Below are 21,981 nucleotides of genomic sequence, written 5' to 3'. Positions count from 1 at the left end.
TACTCTCCAAGACTGAAATGCACAGGTATCACTGGGGAGTTCCAGTTTAACCCTTACTCACCAAGACTGAAATGCACAGGTATCACTGGGGAGTTCCAGTTTAACCCTTACTCACCAAGACTGAAATGCACAGGTATCACTGGGGAGTTCCAGATTAACCCTTACTCTCCAAGACTGAAATGCACAGGTATCACTGGGGAGTTCCAGATTAACCCTTACTCACCAAGACTGAAATGCACAGGTATCACTGGGGAGTTCCAGTTTAACCCTTACTCACCAAGACCGAAATACACGGGTATCACTGGGGAGTTCCAGTTTAACCCTTACTCTCCAAGACCGAAATGCACGGGTATCACTGGGGAGTTCCAGTTTAACCCTTACTCTCCAAGACCGAAATGCACGGGTATCACTGGGGAGTTCCAGTTTAACCCTTACTCTCCAAGACTGAAATGCACAGGTATCATTTAAATGGTTCACATTACATGACTACCCTTGATGTGCTCTATGCTCTTGCTAAACATATACATGTAGACACAGATAAATGATTTAAATGTTAGTCTTGATCAGTGATGGGGTTTATCTGCATTGTTGCATTGTACTTTGTATGTGTGTAAAAATATTGCAATAAGGGCAGTATTGGTTTGAATATCTTATGCTAAAATTGTTGTGTGATGGTGTATCTGTGGAGGCTATGCGTGTGTAGTCTTCATTAACTGGTGTCAAATAACTAGGTTTTTGGAAAATCAGAGCCAATAACTCCTTCATATACTGTAGCTTCCCTTTTACTGGTATCTTCGGGGTCAAAAGTCATTGCATTCCTTGCAAGTTTTAGTGCTGGTCGAGATGCAAGATGTCTCTGCGTTGTCAATGAGATATTTCTACCAACCAAGACTGCCTGCCTGTAGTTTGGTTGTATTGGATTTTTTTTTTTGTTTTTAGGTTATAAACAGCTCTGTGAAAGCCTGCAGTACGACATAAAAAAGTTTTACCAGTGGTAGATTAATTTTTCATGCCTGAAGCTTATAATTAAGTTTGTAATCTGTAAGCCAGGACTTTTTGTACCAGAAACACTATCTCTGTGGTGTTTCTTCCAGCTTGTGTCTCCGTTACAAAACACTATAGTCTTTCAGCACTGTGGCTCTCACTGAGAGAAGCAGTCTGAAGATGTATGTATGTATAGATGGGTAGGTGGGTGGATTCTCTTTAGTGTTAGCCCTGTCCCCCAGCAAAATACTGTTTCTAAGCCTCTCCAAATGTGTAGCTAATTTGCTAGTGAGAATCTGGAAATAGACCATCAATGTGTTGCATCCATTGTAGTGCCATCATTCACTTATTGTTGGTGGCCAGGCAGTGACGACCCAGACCTTGTGATCAGAGCTGCTTGTGGGAGCTCCACTAACTTGCATTTCATAAGAGCTAAGCAATTAGAAACGTATTCATATTGCTAGATAGTTTAACAAAGCAATTATTATTATTAAGACCTTCTTCTGGATCTCAAACCATCAGCCTTCCTGTTGCAAATCTATGTTTTAATGATGCATCATTTTTTTTAATAAGCTTCATAAAACCTGGTGTTTGCTGAATAGGTTTACTTACCTCACCGATTCGTTTAACAGGTGCTCCTCTTTTGGGGATCAAACCTGCACCAGTGTACCCGTGTTGATTTCTATAACTGCTAGACTGCCCCATTTTTAGCCTGGCCAGTTTGTGTCAGGGTGACACGGACCATGGAAAACAACTAGAAGTGACTTCATCTGGTCATTCTGCCAAATTCTCCTTCGCCCCCACCCTGTCAGCGGGATGGTGGGGGAATGTGTTTATCTTCTGGCCGGCCTCACGGTATGTTTGTTTACTTCCACCTCTTCCAAAAAGCACGCAGCCACTGAAATAATAAACAGTGTTGATTAGATGCCACTCCCCCACAAACCATCACCGTTTCAGCTGCCATGTCACATTGCGGCCTTTGATAGTTAAAGGTCCGTAGGGTGCTGGTTGGTATGATCTAGCATGCAGGCAGTTAGGAAACAGTTTGCTATCACTGTCATCTGCCTGTTATGCACACAGACACTCCTCTATGCTCTGGACAGGGGTATTTCTTTTATATCTGACATCACTATATGCCTGGACCTCGATATTTATCTGGAGATGAGTTATGGGGGAGAAGTCCCCCTTCCTGTTGAAAAGATTTCTTGATGTTTTATTTGTTCTAAACAAAACTGTTGTTTGTTATTTTATAAGCTACACAGGTAAACAGCCTCTCCTGTTTTCAGTGATTCCAAGTATCTGCATGCAGTTTATGTGAACACGTGATGTTTAATGGGCCATAAGGCAAGATTAATGTTTCCCAACCTCAGATTTTTGCCGTTTTTCTTGGCGTTTTCCTGATGAGGTCTGGGGTTTCTCTCAGACTCGCAGCACTGGAACAGCTGCACTGGAACGCTTATTCAGCACAGCTAATGCTGGCTTTGGTGGTAAAATGCAGATGGCGCAAACCACGGAATGGCTGTAGGTTAAAAATGCAGTTATGTGACTGTTTGCAGGCCATCATCCCTCTTTGTAGAGCTTTTGTTGGTCAGGCACATTGCCTGAAGACAGGACATATTGTTTTATTGTATTTTATTAGTAATTTGTTAGTGTTTTAACTTATGTTCATTCACTAATTCAACTACATTAAAGGTGTGTGCACATTGTGTTTGCGTCGTATTATTTGTGAGCCGTGTGAAGTCTAATGTTGGCAATTTTCTTGTTAATTTAAAGAAGTCCATAAAATGTTCACTACCAATATTACTTGGTAGCGCAGGTTCATCTTTATTTGTTAGGTAAGCTATTGTCTTAAAAAAGGTAGCGGAGGTTATTTCTATTGTGATCGATAAGGGGACAGTAATAGACTGAACAAGCACAATAAGGGACATGCTTGTATTGTTGTGGGCTGTCAGATGGTGCCAACTTGAACATCTCTAACCCCGTGGATTTCCATTTGCGCGCTAATCTGCAGCACGCCTGTTTGTAAGAGCGTGTATGATCATTAAACCACGGGGAATGTCTTGTGGTTTTAACTGATGTTGATGTTTCTACAAGAGGGGAAGTTCACATTACTTACTGTATTAATAAATCACAGCAAATCTTTCCCATTTAGGTGACATCATACTAATCATCCCCACCATAGTCAAAGAGGTGGCTGAATCACAAAGGTGATTAGGAAATGGTCAGAGAAGGACTTATTCGGCAGCTAGACAGATAAATGATGAGCATAAACTATGTGAGTGATTATCACGTCCAGTCAAAAGATTGTACACATGCGTTGGTCCTGTTATGTGCTGGTAATATCCAACACAGTCCAGCAGGGACAAGAAACTTTTGCTGAAGGCATCAGTCTCCAAACTCCTGGGCAAAAAATTGGTCAAACCCAAATTGCACATCGTTAAGCTTTGGCCTATTTTTTGCCCAGGGGTTTTATGTCCACATGTGTATTAAAATCTCCAAGAATGATAATATTCTCTAAATTACTGACTATGTCAGTGAGAAGTTCCTCGAATTCAGCTAGGGATGACGTGTATGATCCAGCTGGTCCATATACTATAAGATTGTAAATGAGAGGGCCCGACGTCATTTGAAGTAGCATTTCTTCAAATGTTGTAAAATCTTCAAAAGGCTTAAAAAAATGGGAATAGTGTCTGTGGGACTGAATCATGCTTCTGTTAATAGGCACAGGTGTGCACCAGTGTCAAACACCCTATCGTTGACAAGAAGCGATTTGTTTCCTAGAGAGCAAACATTCAATAATGAGCATTTATGGTGGGGTTTATATTGTGGCTCATTTAATCTTATCAGATATTAAGTTATTAGCACAGGAGCACGTAGTGGAATATATAGACGCTCCTCTGCTTACGAACTTTCAACTTATGAACTTTCTGACATACGAACGAAGAGGACTGTAAGTATAAATTGTGTTCATTGGGCTCCCGTTTCCTGTCTGCAACATCGAATTTTTTCCTACGTGCCAATTCCGGGTAGTAGAATTCTGGCCGCTACTCCCACCGCGCAGCAGCGTAGTGTGCGTACTCTAAGCATCCTAGTTCTTTGTACTTGTGTATACCCTTAAAATGATGTTGAAAAACGACTTAGGAACATTTCAAGTTTGGAACGGCCGTTCAGAACGTTTCTCATTCGTAAGTAGAGGAGCATCTGTATAGGTTTAACTCTTGTGCAGTACTTAAAGGGGCAGTTCACCCCAAAATTGAAAACAGATATATTTTAGGGGGGGTTTAGTGCTCTCTATCCATGTAGGTTGTTCTGCTGGGAGTTGCCTAGTTTTGGTGGTATTGGCCATAGAAATGTCGTTTAACTCTTGAATATCATGGGACTGCATGGAATTGTTCCTGTGGTGATTAAAGTGGCAAAAAATACATTAGAAAAATTCAACAACATCTCTTATCAGAAATCATGACCTGGTTACTCATGATAATCCACAGACTTTGTAATGAGTAGGTTAACGTACAAACTATTTTCTTCTGCCAAACTTGAAATGTTACCAAAAGTTTTGAATGATGTCATTTTAGGCTATATTAATATAATATAATTTCTTATATGGAATGTATGTTAAAGTATTAAATGAAATAAAAATCTATTTGTGAACATTTCAAGACTTGTGAAAAGGCTGCAGAGTTTCACAATCAAAATCTTCAAATTTGCAGAAGCCACAACAGTAGTGAGACTCATTTCTAACAATGAGGAGATCTCCTATTGCACAGAAGTGGGCCATCTTGCAGCATGGTGCGCCAGCAGCAACCTGAAACTCAACTAGACAGCAGGAGAGGCTCAGCGGGCACCTCTGGACCAGGTGTTGGAGACGTGGGCTTCTCTGGACCAGGCCCTAAAAACTCATATGAAGTGGCGGGTAGAACAGGCATTGGAGACTGAGGCGGAGAGGCTGGTGGAACAGGCACTGGAGACTGAGGCGGAGAGGCTGGTGGAACAGGCACTGGAGACTGAGGCGGAGAGGCTGGTGGAACAGGCACTGGAGACTCAGGCGGAGAGGCTGGTGGAACAGGCACTGGAGACTCAGGCGGAGAGGCTGGTGGAACAGGCACTGGAGACTCAGGCGGAGAGGCTGGTGGAACAGGCACTGGAGACTGAGGTGGAGAGGCTGGTGGAACAGGCACTGGAGACTCAGACGGAGAGGCTGGTGGAACAGGCACTGGAGACTGAGGTGGAGAGGCTGGTGGAACAGGCACTGGAGACTCAGGCGGAGAGGCTGGTGGAACAGGCACTGGAGACTCAGGTGGAGAGGCTGGTGGAACAGGCACTGGAGACTCAGGCGGAGAGGCTGGTGGAACAGGCACTGGAGTCTGAGGCGGAGAGGCTGGTGGAACAGGCACTGGAGACTTTACTGCAGGCTGTAATACATTTGGACATGTTGAGACAGGATCCTGCTCTGTCTTTGATATGGAAAAATGATATCAAGGCAAGTGAAGTCCCAATATGCATGAGGACTTCTGCTGGTGCTGCTGAGGCCAAGTACAGCAGAAAAGTCATACATTTCTACCTTCTTGATGAGTCACTGCCACCATGCACATGTACTGTAAATATATGTATAATGTAAATTTTTATTGTGTGTCATTCAAAGTCTTTGCATGATAGGAAAATTCTGATTAGATGTTGAATTCCATCCATTTTCTGTAACTGCTTGTCTTATTCTGGGTCCAGAACCCAGGGTCCACATCACCGGGAACGACCCAGGATGGGGCGCCAACCCATCACAGGGCACACTCACACACCCTATACTCACACACCATTCACACCTACAGGAAATTTGGTAACCCCAAGTATCTTCAGCATGTTTTCGGATTGGAGGGGGGGGGGGGGTGGGGGTTCTCCGTGATGGGGAGGACATGCAAACTCTACACACTGCACCACCACCCATGCCGCTGGGGACCCATATTTTTATTATTATTAGTTACAATGACACTTAAATTAATTACAAGGGTTATTTTGTTTGAACAAGCACTTTATTATAGCTGAAACTTTTTTATGGAAGTATGAGTAAAAATAATTTAGAATTTGGTGATCAGTGGTCATTGTTGACACACCACAACACACAGTGCACAACAACTAAATGTGTCCTCTGCATTTAACCCATATGTGACATCGTGACATAGCAGGGGGCAGCTAATTCAGCGCCCGGGGAGCAGTGCTTGGGGGTGGTACCTTGCTGGTCGTGGTTTCAAAAGTGTTCCTTTTCTGAAAATAAAATTAGAAAGCTGTAGGTCTCCTATTTGAACAAAAATAAATTAGGAATACAAAGGAACATGATCTTTAAAAACAGTCTATCTTTAGATAAAAATCAATTAATCTCTTTTTAGATATTAATCAATAATCATGTTGCTATTGAACTATATACACATCATTAATCTAACCATGTCAGTTGTATTATCAAGTTGGATGTAAATGCTCATTTTTCCCCAATGATTTACATTGATATAAATATGGCTCAATAATCGCAAAAATACAACAAACTTCGTATTTTAATTCAGAGTGAATCAGAGTATACCAAGATACAATGTTGCTGGATAGCAGCAAATTTAACCAATGAAAATATAAAGTGATATTTCAGACATGGGATATTTAAGTATTAGTGTTAATACAAAAACTGGAAATAGACGACCAGAGTGAATTTTGAAATAAAACAAAGAGTGAACGCTTAAAATGACAAGCAAAGCAAAAGCAGATTTTTTTCAGTCAGCAGAGTCATTGGCACCAGGAACTTGCGAAAGAGGAGTTAATTGGGTATCCACTGGGAACCATGATGAAACGCTGCACTGCCTTGACTGCTTCCTGTACGCCCCATAAACTGTACATACCTGCAACATATGCAATAGGCAATGCTTGTTGTGGATCCTTCTTACCTCACCTCTCCCCAAACTGTCTGGAAAGTACATCGGGTTTGCTACTCTTGGATCTGGGCCTGTCAGAGATCTGGAAGTTCAAACATGTGAAAAATAATTACCACCTTTCCTGGCGCACACCAAACCACTTTGTGGACTGAAGGTATTTGAGGTTCTGACGATTAGACCAGATCAGGAATGAATCCTTGGTACCTTCCAGCCACTGCCATCTCTCTTCCAAGACTAATTTGACATGCAGCAGCTTTTGATTGTGGTAGGGCTTATCTTTCATGAGTGAAAGGCATAGGCGTATTATTTGTCATTGAATGCTGATCACTGTGACAGTGCAGCTCTGGTCTCAGAGGCTTCTACTTCCATGATGAACTGCCTACAGGGATCGGGCAACTACAGAACTGACTGGGGTGGATATGTAACATTTTCGAAGCTCAGAAGAGGCCCTCCGAGCTTGGACGACATGAGTGCTGTGAGGGGTGCCTTGCCTGTTCTGTACCCCCGGATAAAGAGTTGATAGGAGTCCATCCATTCTCACAAGAGTTTATTAGAAAATCCATGAGAGCACTGCAGATCTTTACATGAGTGGGGTTGAGGCCATTCAGCGACAGCCTTAAGCTTCTCCTGATCCATCTTGATCGACTCCCTGGACGGAAACAAAGCCAAAGAAGCAGACCATGCATTTGTGTAACTTGCATTTCTATGCCATAACAAATAGATTATTATGGAGAGGCTCTGGCAGATCCTTCCAGATATGCTGGACTTGCTCATGCTCATTGCTGGAAAATACCAGGATGTCATCCAAATACAGAAAGCATGTTCTGAAAGATGTCTTTGTGCAAATTCTGATAAACAGCTGGGGCGTTGGTTAAACTAAAAGGCATAGCAAGGAATTCATAATGCCCCTTTAGTGTGTTGAAAGCTGTCTTCATAACCCTCCTTTATTCTGATCAGGTGGTATGCATTGCAAAGGTCGAGTTTCGTAAAGATAGTGGCTCCCTGGAACAGGTCAAACAGGTCTAGCAGAGGTAGGGGTAGCGGTTCTTGAGTTGAAGGGAACAATCCTTCTTGGCCACAGTAATGCAAGAGAGGAAACCATGGGCAGATCTGTGACACCAATCAGTAAATGGTTAATATGGCCTATATCTCAAGAGGGCAAAAAGTCTATGAATGAACCGCACTTGGATCACGCATTGTTCTAGTGGCCAGAACTATGTCAGCTATCCATAATCAGCCTCTCAGGTGGCGTGTAACTGAGAGTCTTTGGCTCTTCAATATAATTATTGTTCATCTACTTTTGTGTATGTCTGACACTGTTTTGAACCACCCCACCCCCCCTAGCCCACCCCCACCACCATCGTTGCGGAGTAACATGAAGAAATGTTATATTCAGTAGCCCAGTTCATTCAGAAAGCAGCGGAAATGGATCCTATATGTATTTAGTCTACATGTTTGAAGTTGCACTTTCAAGCTGAGGAAAGTGTCTGTGAAGCTGATGAATACTGATAGAATCAGGGAGTGATGCAGTGTTTTGGGGGTTTTTGGGGTCAGATGTAGGCAACAAAGGTGAAGAGTCACCCACTAACAGTAAGGCAGCAGCTGGTGGAGCCAGACGTGTGGCTTCAGTGCCTCGTGTCACATTCTCCCTGTAACTGGTGATGAAGTAAGTCGTGCAATGTGACAGGGTTTTCCTGGCCACTAATGTAATGTCTCAGATGGGTCCAAATCCGCTGGCGTGGATCTTATTTTCCCCACATGGACTAAATTGAAGGCATGGTAATGCCCTGGTAATGCTAATTTAGCCTTTTATGTGGACGCACACTGAACAGCAGTAGCAGAAGAAAAATGCTGCCATGGCAATAAAAATATATTACATCAACAAAAGACAACCAATAATAGAATTAAAGTGTAGGTGGGGTGACCAGTTACCATCCAGATTCTGGGATTTTCCGGCCAAAATATATGGTTATTTATTTGACCTTTCACACAGGCCTTTATCCGAGTCTTGAAATCTCTCACCCAGATGTACAATAGTGGAACCTCAGCTGTGGTTTCAACCTGCAGTTTGCTTAAACCAGCTGAGGCACAGACACAACCTAGAAAACACATACCTGCACATAGACTCACACACACATGCGCACGTTTTGCATTCAGCTGCTTGCTTGCCATTTTTATTCCAGAGTGTTATTTTTTGAGATGTGTTAGTACATGCAGCCAGGATTCAAAAGGTGACGTCATGTTTCACTGAAGCGGCATGCCTCAGGAGGTTGACTCCCCCCCCCCCACCCCTCCCCACAACAACCTGGGGGATTATATCTGTGTGGTATCATGTCTCTTCCTGTCTGGACCTTAAATAACAATACCTGTCAACCTATTTCTGGAACAATCTCCTTCAAGTTCTGACCTGGGGGGGCTGGATCAAGAGCCAGGTCAAAGATCAGCCCACGTGAGCTGCGGGGGCAGCCCCGGGCTATTGGCACCAGCTGGGTATGCTCATTGTGCTGGCAAGACCATCTTTGGTGATGGCACAGATTCTCAGAGGGCATGGAAAACCTCAAAGCAGTTTGTGGCTCGAAAAAATTACAGTGGCAGCTTGAACTGTTTTGACAAGTTATAAGGGTTTGCATCCTTTCTACATTTAGGAACACGTTCACTGGTGAAGCAGAGGTTTTTTTTTCTAGCAGCATATTAGCTGGAAGCTTTGAAGAGATGCAACTGGAACCGAAAACTGCTCTATTATGAAGAGTTCAAAGACCGTGAAGGCCTTTTTCTTAGGGCCGGTTTATAATCAACGCTCGCAACGTGTCCACGTACGCATCATGGCCGCCACACATTTCCTGCATTGATTCCACATGTTGTTTGTGCACCTACTCAAGGAATTTACTACCGCTAGTTTTGCAGGAATTCTGCATGTGCTTTCCAAACCAATCATAAACATTTTTATCCTTTTATTCTACTTGTGTATTCCATATTTAACACAAATCAGACTTTGCTTTTGATTATTGATTCAGTTGAATATATAATTTATAATAAAATATATAATTAAACAAATTATAAAAAAATGGCAAAAAAGACCCTTAATTTAATATTTTGTGGCACCACCTTTTGCAGCAATCACTGCCAAAAAGCGATCTCTGTACTTCACAATGAGACGTCTGCATTTGCCAACAGGTGGTTTGACCCACTCTTCCTGAAAAAACTGCTCAAGCTGTCTCAGGTTTGAAGGGTGGAGTCTCCACACTGCATTTTCAGATCTTTCCATAGATATTCAATAGGATTAAGATCTGGGCTCATGGAGGGCCATTTAAGAATAGTCCAATGTGTTTTTTTCTCAGCTATTCTTGAGTGCTTGAGTATGTTTTGGGTCATTATCCTGTTGGAGGTCCCATGACCTATGACTGAGGCTGAGCTTTCTGACACTGGGCAGTATGTTTCACTCCAGGATGCCTTGGTAGTCTTGAGACTTCACTGTGTCCTGCACAGATTCAAGGTTCCCCGTATTAGATGCAGCAAAGCAGCCTCAAAACAAATCCGAGCCCCTCCATGTCTCACAGTAGGTATGGTGTTCTTTTCTTTTAAAGCTTCACTTTTCCTTCTGTAAACATAGAGCTGATGTGACTGGCCACAAAGCTCCAGTTTTGTCTCATCAGTCCAAAGGACATTCTCCCAGAAACCTTGGGGTTTGTCAACATGCATTTTGGTGAATTCCACTTTGGCTTTTTTATGTTTCTCTGTCAATAGTGGAGCCCTCCAGGATCTTCTCCCATGGAGCCCATTATTGTTCAAAATGCAGATGGTGCAATCAGAAAGTGACGTATCTTGACCCTGGAGCTCAGCTTGAATGGTTTTGGATGGTTTCCATGGTTCTTTTTCTACCATCCGCACTGTCCTTCTGATCACCCTGGGGCTGCATTTCCTCTTGCGTCCACATCCTGGGAGGTTTTGAAAGGGTGTAACATAGGACTACAAGAATGATTCCTGGTTATAGAGGAATATCTTATGAGGAGAGGTTAGCTGAGCTGAATCTGTTCAGCCTCGAGCAAAGGAGAATAAGGGGGGACATGATCCAGGTCTATAAGATTCTAACAGGTCTGGATGCTGTTCAGCCAAATGGCTATTTCAATATTAGTTTAAATACTAGAACTTGTAGCCATAGGTGGAAATTAGTGGGAGAACATTTTAAACTGGATTTGAGAAAGCACTTCTTTACACAGCATGTAGTTAGAGTATGGAATAGTCTTCCTTTTCAAGTAGTGCAGGCTAGAACCCTGGGTTCCTTTAAATCAGAGCTAGATAAGATTTTAACAACTCTGAGCTATTAGTTAAGTTAACCTTATACTTTTTTTTTTTTTACTAAGATTAGCAACTGTGGTCACAGGAACATGACGCTGCTTGGAGATGGTCTTATAGCCTTTCCCTTTAACATGGTTATCTATAATCTCCTTTCTGAGCTCCTCAGACAGCTCTCTCCAGCTTTCTCTGGTCCATGTTCAGTGTGGTGCAGACAATGATACCAAACAACACAGTAGCATGTTCTTCCCCTTTAAATAGGCTGAATGGCTGACGAAAAGCCAGAAGGCACCTGTGATACTAATTAAGGTTAAACATTTACTTTGAAGCATGACTATAATGCACGGATAAATAGTCTCTTTAGGGGCACCAACAAATCTGTCCACACTATTTTAGCATATCTTTGTAAAATAAACAACAAATGATTTCTTTTCACAATTTTATTGGTTTACTCTATCACATACTAAAGGCATGCAGGTATACATTAGAGAATTGCTTTTAACTGAATCATTTTTCAGGAGAAATTAAATGTTGTTTCAATGAGCTGTAAGGGTACCAACAAATTTGTCCACATCTGTGCATTTCTAGCCAAATTCTCATTCCTGCTTTACTGCCTTAGTTAATTATACACCTATGTTTTATTAATCAACAAATACTACTAGGTACCTTTTGAACATCCATCGAGTTTCTGACCACAGGCTGCCTCAGTCTGTCCCAGTTTCCCTGCTTATACTGGCAGAATTGTGTTACTTCCGGCATTATGGGTTGAGTGGGATAGTTGGTGCTCTTCTCCAAGGAGCAGTGCTTGTTCTAGCCAAACCAACACCATATTTCTGAACTGTCGAGCTCAACTTTCTCTGGCTCAAGGGTATGACATTTCCGATTGTGGTGACGAGACAAAAATATAGGCAGTGTGTCCTGTCCAGAAAGCCAACCAAAGCGACTCCCTGCACTGAAGCAGCCTGGGATGTATGGGTAAGGTACTCAGTAAGCATTAATGTGAAAGCTCCTGTGGACAGAGGGGGAAGCGAGGTAAGGAAAGACAAACATTAAGCTACTGTATGAAGTTGAGACCCCTTGAACTATCCATTCACATAGTCAAGATATTTTGAACCAGCTAATCCAGCAATCCTGGCCTTCAGAACTATCCAATCAGAAGATTTTCCTGTGCAAAGATCATGATGCTGGGTGAATCTCAATATGTGTACTTGACCGTACTTGTGTTCTCGTGTCCCATTTTACGTCATCTTCCATTGCCAAAGACCAGTTCCAATACTAAGAACGGAAGTACAGAGGACAGTAAAAATCCCCAGATGTTGGCCTTGCTCCGCCCCAAATATCAAGGGCACATCAGTTGCATCCGGAACAAGACCAATTGCATGATTCATTACACCCCAAGTTCATTCATAGATGGCAAGTTTGCAAGATCGGTCTTGCCAAGACCACAAGTATGGTCTTTGTGTTCTTGATATTGAGATTCACCAGCTGTTTCACTTAAGAAATGGCATCCATGCCTTCTGGACCCCCCTCCCCAATATGTGTATCCTGCAGAAACCCACCTTCAGCACGTGATGCGACTTGCCCAAAACCTTTGGTTGCTCTAGCATAGGAATGTAACATTAGATTGAGCATGCCATACAAGTGAGCCATAATGCTATTGTTACAAACCTGTGAGCTCCTTGAATTTGTGCTCCCACGTTTGTATCTGTGTTCAGGGGAGGGAGGGGGGTTTCCACTGAGGTCGAGTTTCTTACGTGGGTATACACTGTAGGATCACAACACCCATGATCAGATGATGTTTTCTCCATTGCCATTTTGGAATATTCTTCAGTTTTGATAAGCTAAACTTACCTTAAGAGAGAAACTTAAGCATGTGGCTCTGCCTGATCCCACAGTGTAACAGGACAGGTTGCAGGACCTAAAGCCTGCATGATATTTTAGCATTTGTGTCTTCAATTTAACAACTCCCCTTGAAGTGAGCATGGACAAAGTGACAGTGTTTATATTTTTTTAAATATTGCAATCATGTCAAAGTGGTGTTAAAAAAAGTGGCTGGATATGCATGAATGAGGAGATTGTGGTCAATGGAAGGTGTCTGTAAACTGTCGAGCAGCGTGTGACTCTATGCGAGAGTGTGTCCTGTAATGGACCGCTTGTTTTTGTGGGACTTTTTACACAAGTTCCACAGATGGCTTCCTGCCAGGACCTCTGGAAATGCACTGATTCCATGCGGGTGAATTACCCGTCTGGATTGCTCACAGCTTCATTATTGTTCTACTAAGCAGCTCAGATAACAGACAGGTTTCACCACCTGCCACATCTTGCTTCTGAATAGTCTGTAAAGAAAACCAATGCCCTATTATCATGGCGGCTGTATTTTTGGATTGCACTTGTGATTTGACCTGTGACCCCACTCCCTACAGTAATGAGCAAGCCCTATGAACCTTATCCAGTTAAAAGGTAAACTCAGTCCAGTCCACAGAGGCCTAGAGCAATCTTGAGCCCCTGGACAGTGGGACCCCCGCCCCCATACACCACCTGTTGAGAGGGAGGGGCAGATCTTGGGATAATAAGAATTGTGGTAATTTATTGCGTACTCAGACATGCTACTGACCGTCCCATTCAGGGTTGGAGACCGTTGTCGACAGAGTTTTTTCCTTTTCCCATGTGGCGTCTCCCCTTCCACCACTGATGAATCACAATCAGTAATCACACACCAATCCAGTGTTCCATTTTCTTCTGCTCTTCTCTCTGTATTCTTTATGACTTGCATGTTCTTGGCTTGGCTTGGTCTACCAGGTAAGCATCACTGTGCTCTGCTCTTGTGTCCTTTATAAAGTGCTTCACCTCTCTCACTTGTGCCACTGTCACAGGGACATCATGGCAAAAACTCCTTCCCCGCTGGCAAAATTAGGTATGGGTGACAAGGGCAGTCATCCAGGGTGGTATCTTGCCTGGGGCACCCACACGAAAAAAAATTTGGTTGTGACATTTGCACGATCAGTTTTCTATCGCTCATTTGCACGTCGCATCAACGATATCACCGTCTTGGACAGTTAACCTTGTTAGAGTGGGCTCCCTGAATTTAGTTTGTGAGTTTGGCAGGCAGAAGTATGAGATAGGAAGGGGCGGGGCTAGGACAACCTCAGGTCGACACATGTTTGGGATATTATACAGATTTTATATACACCCCACTGTGCAAAGGCACCCCATTGCTTGGGCACTAGTAGGTGTGAGAACATTCCTTGTAACAGCCCCCATCACAAAAAAAAACACACTTATTACACATAAATACATGCAATGACCTTTTTTTTTTTACCTGAAATGAATGGACCACTGTGGCTTCCTGCCAGTGGATGAAGGGCATTTTCCCCAGCTGGGTGAAGTCTCGCACAGAGACAGGCCCTATTTGTTCACAGCAGAGAAAACAACACACATTTCATACAGATATTGCTATTTACAGTTTTTGGAAAGAGAAAAAAAACACTTTTTTGTAAAAATCTCCTTGAAGCCACCTCACGAAATACAGGTTTATATTCTTTTGAATTTTATGAACTGTTGGGCACCTTTCAGTACCATACAATTGACTGTTTTCTACGCGGACCTTTTTTTTTTTTTTTAAACTACATATCCCACAATGCCAAGTTCCTGGGGGGTGCGTGTAGGCAGGTTGATTCGGCTACGCATCATCAGGGGGAAAGATTCTGTCTTAAGCCGTTTGTAGTTTGAGGAACTTTGGGAGTCGGGAAGTCTCGGCGGACTAAGGGGAGCGCAAACCCGACGGCGGCTCGCATCGTACGTGCCGGGGCGGCATTATTTCGCAAACGGCGAATTATTTAACTTTAATGGTGCCCGCTTATTACATTGGATTGGACCCACATGCTCGTCCGCTAAGACAGACAGGATCACAGCATGGACTGGGAGCAAAGTTACTTTTCAAAGGGACCGAGCCTCTGCTTACATAATGCACACCAGGGTCGGGTTTCCCCTATGTTTTATTAAAAAGTATAAACTTTTCCGTCTGCCATAGGCTTTTGCGTCTGTTCCACAAAAACTGCTTGGCTTGTGATCGGGAGGCGATGGCTGCATTTCGTCAGTGTAAGTCAGTATCGGATGTCTTGTTGCAAGTCGTGATTTCAAGCCCATTTTAAGTGGGTCTGACCAGCCGATCTGCGGCAGCGGTCGAAGGACACATTGCGATCATCTAGAAACATCCCGATCATCTTACGCCTGCTTCTGAATCAGGATATATTACGCCGCAATAACAAGTCTCATCCCGAATACAGTTTCCCCCCATTTTTTTAAAGTTCTACAGCTTCAGTGTTCATTGTTGAAAGGTGAGTATTGAAACATATTTTGATTTTTTTTTTACCCTAATAAAGTATCTCTATGTTACGAATGTGTATTTTAACTTCACTTTTCCTACAAGATAATTTACCCAGACAAAAATCAATTCGTAGATAGCGGTGCGAAAAAAAAACTAAATATGTAAATTATTGAGTTTCCAGACGGATTATGACAGCATCTGACACCGTACGATATGTCTTGCTTTGTATAGTGATAAATCACGAGAAATGTTCATTTAAAAGGCGTGGGGATGAGACATAAACTACAATTACGACTCCCTCTTAGATGAGACCTCAGTGCATCTCACATGGTCTGCGTTTTCTTCTGGATTCAATTCTCGGCAACTGGTTTGGGGGACAAAACACAACTTAAGGTACTATTTTTAAAAAAAATGCTCCTTGAACTGTCCTCAGACCACACACTAAACATTGGACTCCCACTGTAGTTATTCTGCTCCCCCAGTTCAGCATGGGTGGTGCGGCATGACAGTCAGATGAGACTCTTTTGTTGCGATCTATAATATAAAGATTCCACCACGGCATCACATACGTCACTAAAGCGATATTTTGCTGAAAATAAATGTAAATTACGATGTGTCATGTGACCATGGTTAATTACACCCCCTGGCTTATATTCCTATAGTAATTTTCATGCTTGATTTGAGATGGTGGTCTCTTGAAGGCTGTAATAGGAATATGTTACTTGAAAGTCCGCCACCATTTGCAACAGGTGGAAAACTGACGCTGTTGGGCTGAATAAGATATTTGATTACATTTATTTAAGCATGGTCAAGTTTTGTTGGTTCATATTCTGAATGGACATTTGAGCACTAAAAATTCACCGAACCTGCCTAACTGGTAAAAGTCATGGGAATATCTTTGTGTAACTAAAAAAAAAAGTTGCATGTACCTGTATCCTAGTTTGGGGGCTCCGTTAAAAAATGAATATAAAATTTAAGAGCAAGGGTAATGTCCATGACTGCAACTCCCTGTTTTAATGTGCTTCCGCCGCACCACTACAGATTACTGACCTGTCAGTGAACTATGTGCAACCGGAAATGGGATTCATTATGCGACTCAGAAGGATGTTTTACAGCAATAAAACAAGGACAGTATTTCATATGACAAATTTGCAGCTTAAAGTTCATGCACAAGTCCAACAAACACCCAAGTCATGTCAAGGTGCATACCTGCCTTGCAATGTGTGTAATCTAAACATTGGTGTTTTTTTTTGGGGGGGGGAGGGGTGTTCTTTAGGTTTTCCTCACGACGCGTCTACGTGTACAACACAGAGAAGATCCCAGATTTTTACGGTATTCGGTTACCCCAGCGTTAAAATGCCTCTGTCTCAAAGCAAGATATCTTATAACACAATCAGACTTCTGGAAAGAGTATATTACATTTTTTTAGCACGACAACCAGGTTTTGTTATGAAGTCGTAGTGTTAAAAAGGACAAATAAACTAGGTTATGGAAGAATTTTACTTTAAGAATGGCCAAGCTGTAATAAAGAAATGGATTGGCCACAACTCTGTGGGCATATGTTTTCGATTTAGTTGTTGGTTTGTCCGGTCTTCTGAGCTAATTTAATCGCAGAGTGAGACATGAATTCACAAATCAGGATTGTCCAATTTGCGGTGACAGAGGTAGGAAGACCACAGCTAGGATGAAATGTGTAACAGCATTTTATGGTGGAAAAACCAAGGTCATGGATCCTAACAAACTGCAACATTTGTACCTCCTGCTTCTCACTGCAATGTCTGTCTCCTAAAGAGAAAGATAAAAATCAGAATGTTGGAGAAACATTTAATTTGTCTGTTTCTCTGTTAGTTTTTGGAATAGGTCATCTTCCCTTTTTGCAGGGGTGAGTGGTTTCAGCCTCTTTATCCAGCCTTTTCTTTTGCAAATCTTTGCTGAGGTTTCCTGCAGAGCTGGGTGCTGTGTTGGCTTCTCGTCTTCCTTTTGGGGAGGGGGGGACAGCAGAAAGGGGGTCCTCCAAAGTCACCCTTGGCTGGTTTAGTTGGCATGTGTGGAGAATGCTTTGTACCTACACTGTAGTTCTGGTGCATTGCAGCAGTTCATGTACCCCATCATTATTTAGAGTGATTAATCCCCACATAGTAGCTACATCAGTAATGGTCCTCCTGAGATTTGAACCTCTGTAAAAATGCCATAACAAAGACATTTCAGGTAGGGCTGGCTGATTCGTTGGTGTTCTTTATAGGCGTCTCCAGTGACTTTTCTTAAAAATACCAATACCAATTTCCAAAATTTGTCATGGGTACTATCCATTAATCATGGCTGAAATACTTGATAATGATGACCAGACACAGACAGTCCCAACGTTTTCCTAGAAAAAATATGGTCAAAAAATGTCAGGTTAAAATACTTAGCTGTCATTACGTCTGTGCTTGTGGTGGATTTTAACTACTTTACTGTAGGATACAACTGCAATTTCCTTCCTAACAACTCAGAGTTTTGCAGTCTGTGTTATTAACATAATCTCTCTTTTTGAGTAAGACTCTTTAGCAAAGTCAGTTTTCCACATGAGACATTGCAGATATATACTTGCTTTGAACTATACGATTGTGAGTTAAAATCCTGCAACATGGCTCTGGTATTTGATGTTTTGTCCAATTACATAAATCCAAAATGGCCTCTGGTGAAGTTTTATATGAATGAACTTGCTCAAGCCACGACCTGGGTAGTAAACAGCCTGTGTCCCTGCTCTGGTGGAGTCTCTGCTTCTGGGCTGAGAACATTGGGAATGGAGCTCAAGCTGGTCTCTGTGCCTTGAAGGACAAGCATGGGGTTGAGGATTGCTATGCATTACTGGTGCTGTACAGTAATTAGGGGAGTGGCCTTATCTCCCTGGGGTTGGGGGAGGAAGGAGATATATATATCCCCAGCCCCCAACCCCAGACCACTCCCCTAATTACTGTAATTAGTAGTGATATACATAATTTTAGTGTGTGTGTGTGTGTGTGTATGTATGTGTATGTGTATATAGCATAACAAAATAAACATTCATTATGGTGCAGCATATTAAAAAATACCTGTGCTGTACTTGTATTCCCATTAACAGCTTCCAGCTTCACATTAGGACGTACGCGTATACATAGTGAGTATTAGTGACACGGCTTCGTCCATCCCTTTCTGAATGTCCCCCGGGAAACACACAAACACACAAAGGTTCCGCATTTGCTGCATTCGTTCGGTACATATGCGTACTGAACCAAAAGACCCGTACTGAAACTTTTCAGTACAAATGCATATTATGTTACCCTCCTAATATACCGTTACACTCCTATATTAATTTCCTGGGCCTGCCTTTAAAATCGATACCTTCACATGATGTGCCTGTGTCAACCAACTATGTTGGAACCATAATGACTCGCCTGCTGTGAGGTTGTGTTGCATGCTGTTAAGTTATTTAATGGGTATAGTTGTATGACCGTGGAAAAAATAGGCCTACTCCTATATGTATGTCTGTTTCATCATTTTACATTTCAGAGGAAGCACAGATTTAGACTTGTAGGTGTTTGTCTCTGTTAGTGGGAAGGCTGTTGGTTAGTTCCGACCCTCTGTGTCCTCAGGTGCTTAGGACAGTAATGTCTCATTTGGTTGTAAGAGGATGCCATTGATTGTGTAGAGTTTTAGTGGCCTTATTGAGAAAGCTAAGGATGTACGTTAATTGTATTCCCTTTACAGGGTTGTCAGGTCCCAAAATTGAAGTAATTCTGCTTAGTGCCAGCAATGGGAAGGAGAAAGCAGACAACATATCACCTTGTGAATGTGATAAGTCAAAAAGCTTTTGATCTTATTGCTGCTTCACCAGAACATTATATGGATGAAGATCTAAAGCTGGTTTAACTTTCAGACAAATTGTCCCAAAATGAAGCAGCAGTTCTGTGTGGCAGCAAAGAAAACAACAGCTGTACAAGATACTTGGTCTTGTGAACACAGTAACTCAAAAATTATTTTGCAGATATTTTTCAAACATTCTAGACACATTTTATTGGTGACAAACTGTAAGTGGTCAAATTTTGATATGGATTGTGCCAAAATTGAAGCAATTAAATTCAATTCTTTTATTGTCATGTATACAAGTATGAGTACCATGTACAATGAAATGCTTGCTTGCATGTGCTCCTGCAGACAGAGAACACAGACAACAAGAAGGCTAGACAACAGGACAAGTGAATGTAATGATGAAGTGAATTATAAATAAATAAATAAGTAAATAGTAAATAAGTAAATAAAAGTAGTTTTAATGATCTTGTTTGCATTTCAGAGTGTTCCTGACATTGTTTTTGTAATGACACCACACTGTAGTTAAGCTGCCCCCTACATCCTGTGTATACCTGCCAACAGTCTCCATTCTCCTTGGCTTTTCTCATTTTCCACCCCGTCTCCCGCTGTCCCTCTGATTTACCGTTTCTCCTAATAAAATCCAGATTTTCCACATCCACACTTTTATGACTGTCAGGATCGAGTCCCCCCCCCCCCCCCATTTTTGCGAAGTCTCCCCATTCTTCATAACATAATGAGGCTGCTTCGTTTTGTGATTCTGAGCATGTGGATCACTGATGCACAGACTCCCGGCGCAGACTGCTGTTGGCGGGAATCAAATATGTATAGAAATTTACAAGAACTGGCTCTCGGAGTTTGGACAGGCTGGACTTACTATCTGCTGCTAAATCAAACAGGGGGAGTGATGGTAGGTGATGGGACAAAATGGGACGTGAGAAAGGATCTGACATTTCATTCAAGAAGGCAATGTTCCATGGAACTGCCTCTTATAAAAGCAAAATGAAGAATATCGACGACAAAAGCTCATTGCATGTATGATAAAAGATGATCTGTCTGTGCTGAGCTGCTGGGGCACAAAAACAGCACCTCACCTGTCTGTCTGACAGCTCGCTTCAACATTAACCCCCCTTTGCTGAAAAAACAGCAGATAAAATATCTTAATTCCTAAGTGACCTGCTGGCAGCAGACTAACAAGAATCACCCGGCGCAGGGCTCAGGCACAGCCCATCCTTTTATGGCATAATTGCATTAATTGGGCATCATTAAGGCAGCTTGTTTGTCGAGGGTGGATAATTCTGGTCCAGAAAGTAGAAATCCAGACCTGGATTTTGTTTCAACCAGTTGAGTATTCTGTGACTCTTTATACTCAACTGGCTGGTTGAAACAAAATCTTGGTCTGGATTTTTCCATTCTGGACCTGAATTATCTGCCTCTCATTTTCTCCTTGCTTGGTGGACTAGAGGGCAGCTGCTATAAGGCAGGCAGTCGGCGTTTCCTCTTGCCGGCGTGACTGGCTCTGTGGTGACCATGCATTGCTCCTGACAGAGCAATTGGTGTGTTTCATCATTTAGGACTGATTTTGCTGGTGAATCCATTGATGTGTTTTGATCCACTGCTCCAGATGGGGACAGCTGTAGGTTTTTGTGAACAAAAGAAAACACCTAGTTTGTTTCACCTTAGGGGGGTGGGGGGCACGCCCAAGTGGGCTTTATGACCATATGGCCTAAGAGATGAGCCTTTATGACCACTTATTTTGTGTATACATGGGGGCTGTTGATTGGTTGTGCTGTATTTGACAGTGGACTGCGGTGGGTGGGTGGGGGGGGAGACATGGCTATTGATGAACCTGAATGCCGCTGTATCCTGAAATTTGACAGCTTGATACATCTATTCTTTTTCTCTTCCGCCCCCCAGTAAGTGAGGTGGAGGAGTTGGATGGCTCAGTGCTGATGTGCTGCCTGTCTGGGCATCAGACTCCCCCCCCGCAGCAGTAGCGCCCCCTGCAGGATGTCAGTGCCGTGGAGTTTGCTGTACCTGTGGGCTGTGATGGCTCACATGTCCCAGGCCAGACCAGGCCTCACCGACCACGGTAACCCCCCCCCCCCCCCCGCCCATTCCATTTCACTGTCTAGCTTTAGTTTATGAAAATTACAATATTTCTGGACTAAATTTACATTTAAACTAAATCTACATTTAAACTAAATCAACTGTGCATGCAGTCAGTGAAAGTAAAAGGGTTGGTCATAATCTAATTCATCATTTTCACATTTCTTTGAAAAATTCACTTTACTTTATGTGCAGATTCAAACACAGGTTGGTGTCTAGATCTCTGAATGAAACACCTGTAAATCTGTTATTATGGCATGACATTAGGTTTGAAATTGCAGTGTTAAAGGACACTGACTTAACTGCTGTCTTAACATTGCGCGAATTCAAAATGTATGAACTTTAATTGTCATTTTATTTATCATTAAATAAAACCAAAACTTAATGTAATACAAAATCTTCATGCATAAGAAAACACTCCATGCACATAGAACTTGAATTAAAAAACCGTAATGTCCTCTCTCAGAACATAAACAAGTGGAAACCAACTGGATTGTGCTTATTTCTACATGTAGTTCAATTCATGACAGT

General features: G+C 42.4%; 1 protein-coding gene across 3 annotated transcripts in view; it reads left to right on the top strand.

Moving 5' to 3' along the window:
* Window positions 1-14,856: 14,856 nt before the first annotated feature.
* Window positions 14,857-21,981, top strand: part of fgfr1b (fibroblast growth factor receptor 1b) — a 43,870-nt gene continuing 36,745 nt past the window's right edge. For 2 of the 3 annotated variants that reach the window (XM_023811732.2, XM_023811731.2), the window contains exons 1-2: window positions 14,858-15,523; window positions 21,259-21,433. In XM_023811732.2, coding sequence (XP_023667500.1) covers window positions 21,352-21,433 — 82 coding nt within the window. In that variant the 5' untranslated portion in view covers window positions 14,858-15,523; window positions 21,259-21,351. Of the gene's footprint in view, window positions 15,524-21,258; window positions 21,434-21,981 lie in introns of all 3 variants that reach the window. The other variant, XM_023811730.2, reaches the window with a different exon arrangement.

This window comes from Paramormyrops kingsleyae, chromosome 7, assembly GCF_048594095.1.
Source record: "Paramormyrops kingsleyae isolate MSU_618 chromosome 7, PKINGS_0.4, whole genome shotgun sequence".
NCBI lineage: Eukaryota > Metazoa > Chordata > Actinopteri > Osteoglossiformes > Mormyridae > Paramormyrops > Paramormyrops kingsleyae.
This window is presented reverse-complemented; position numbering and strand designations above follow the sequence as displayed.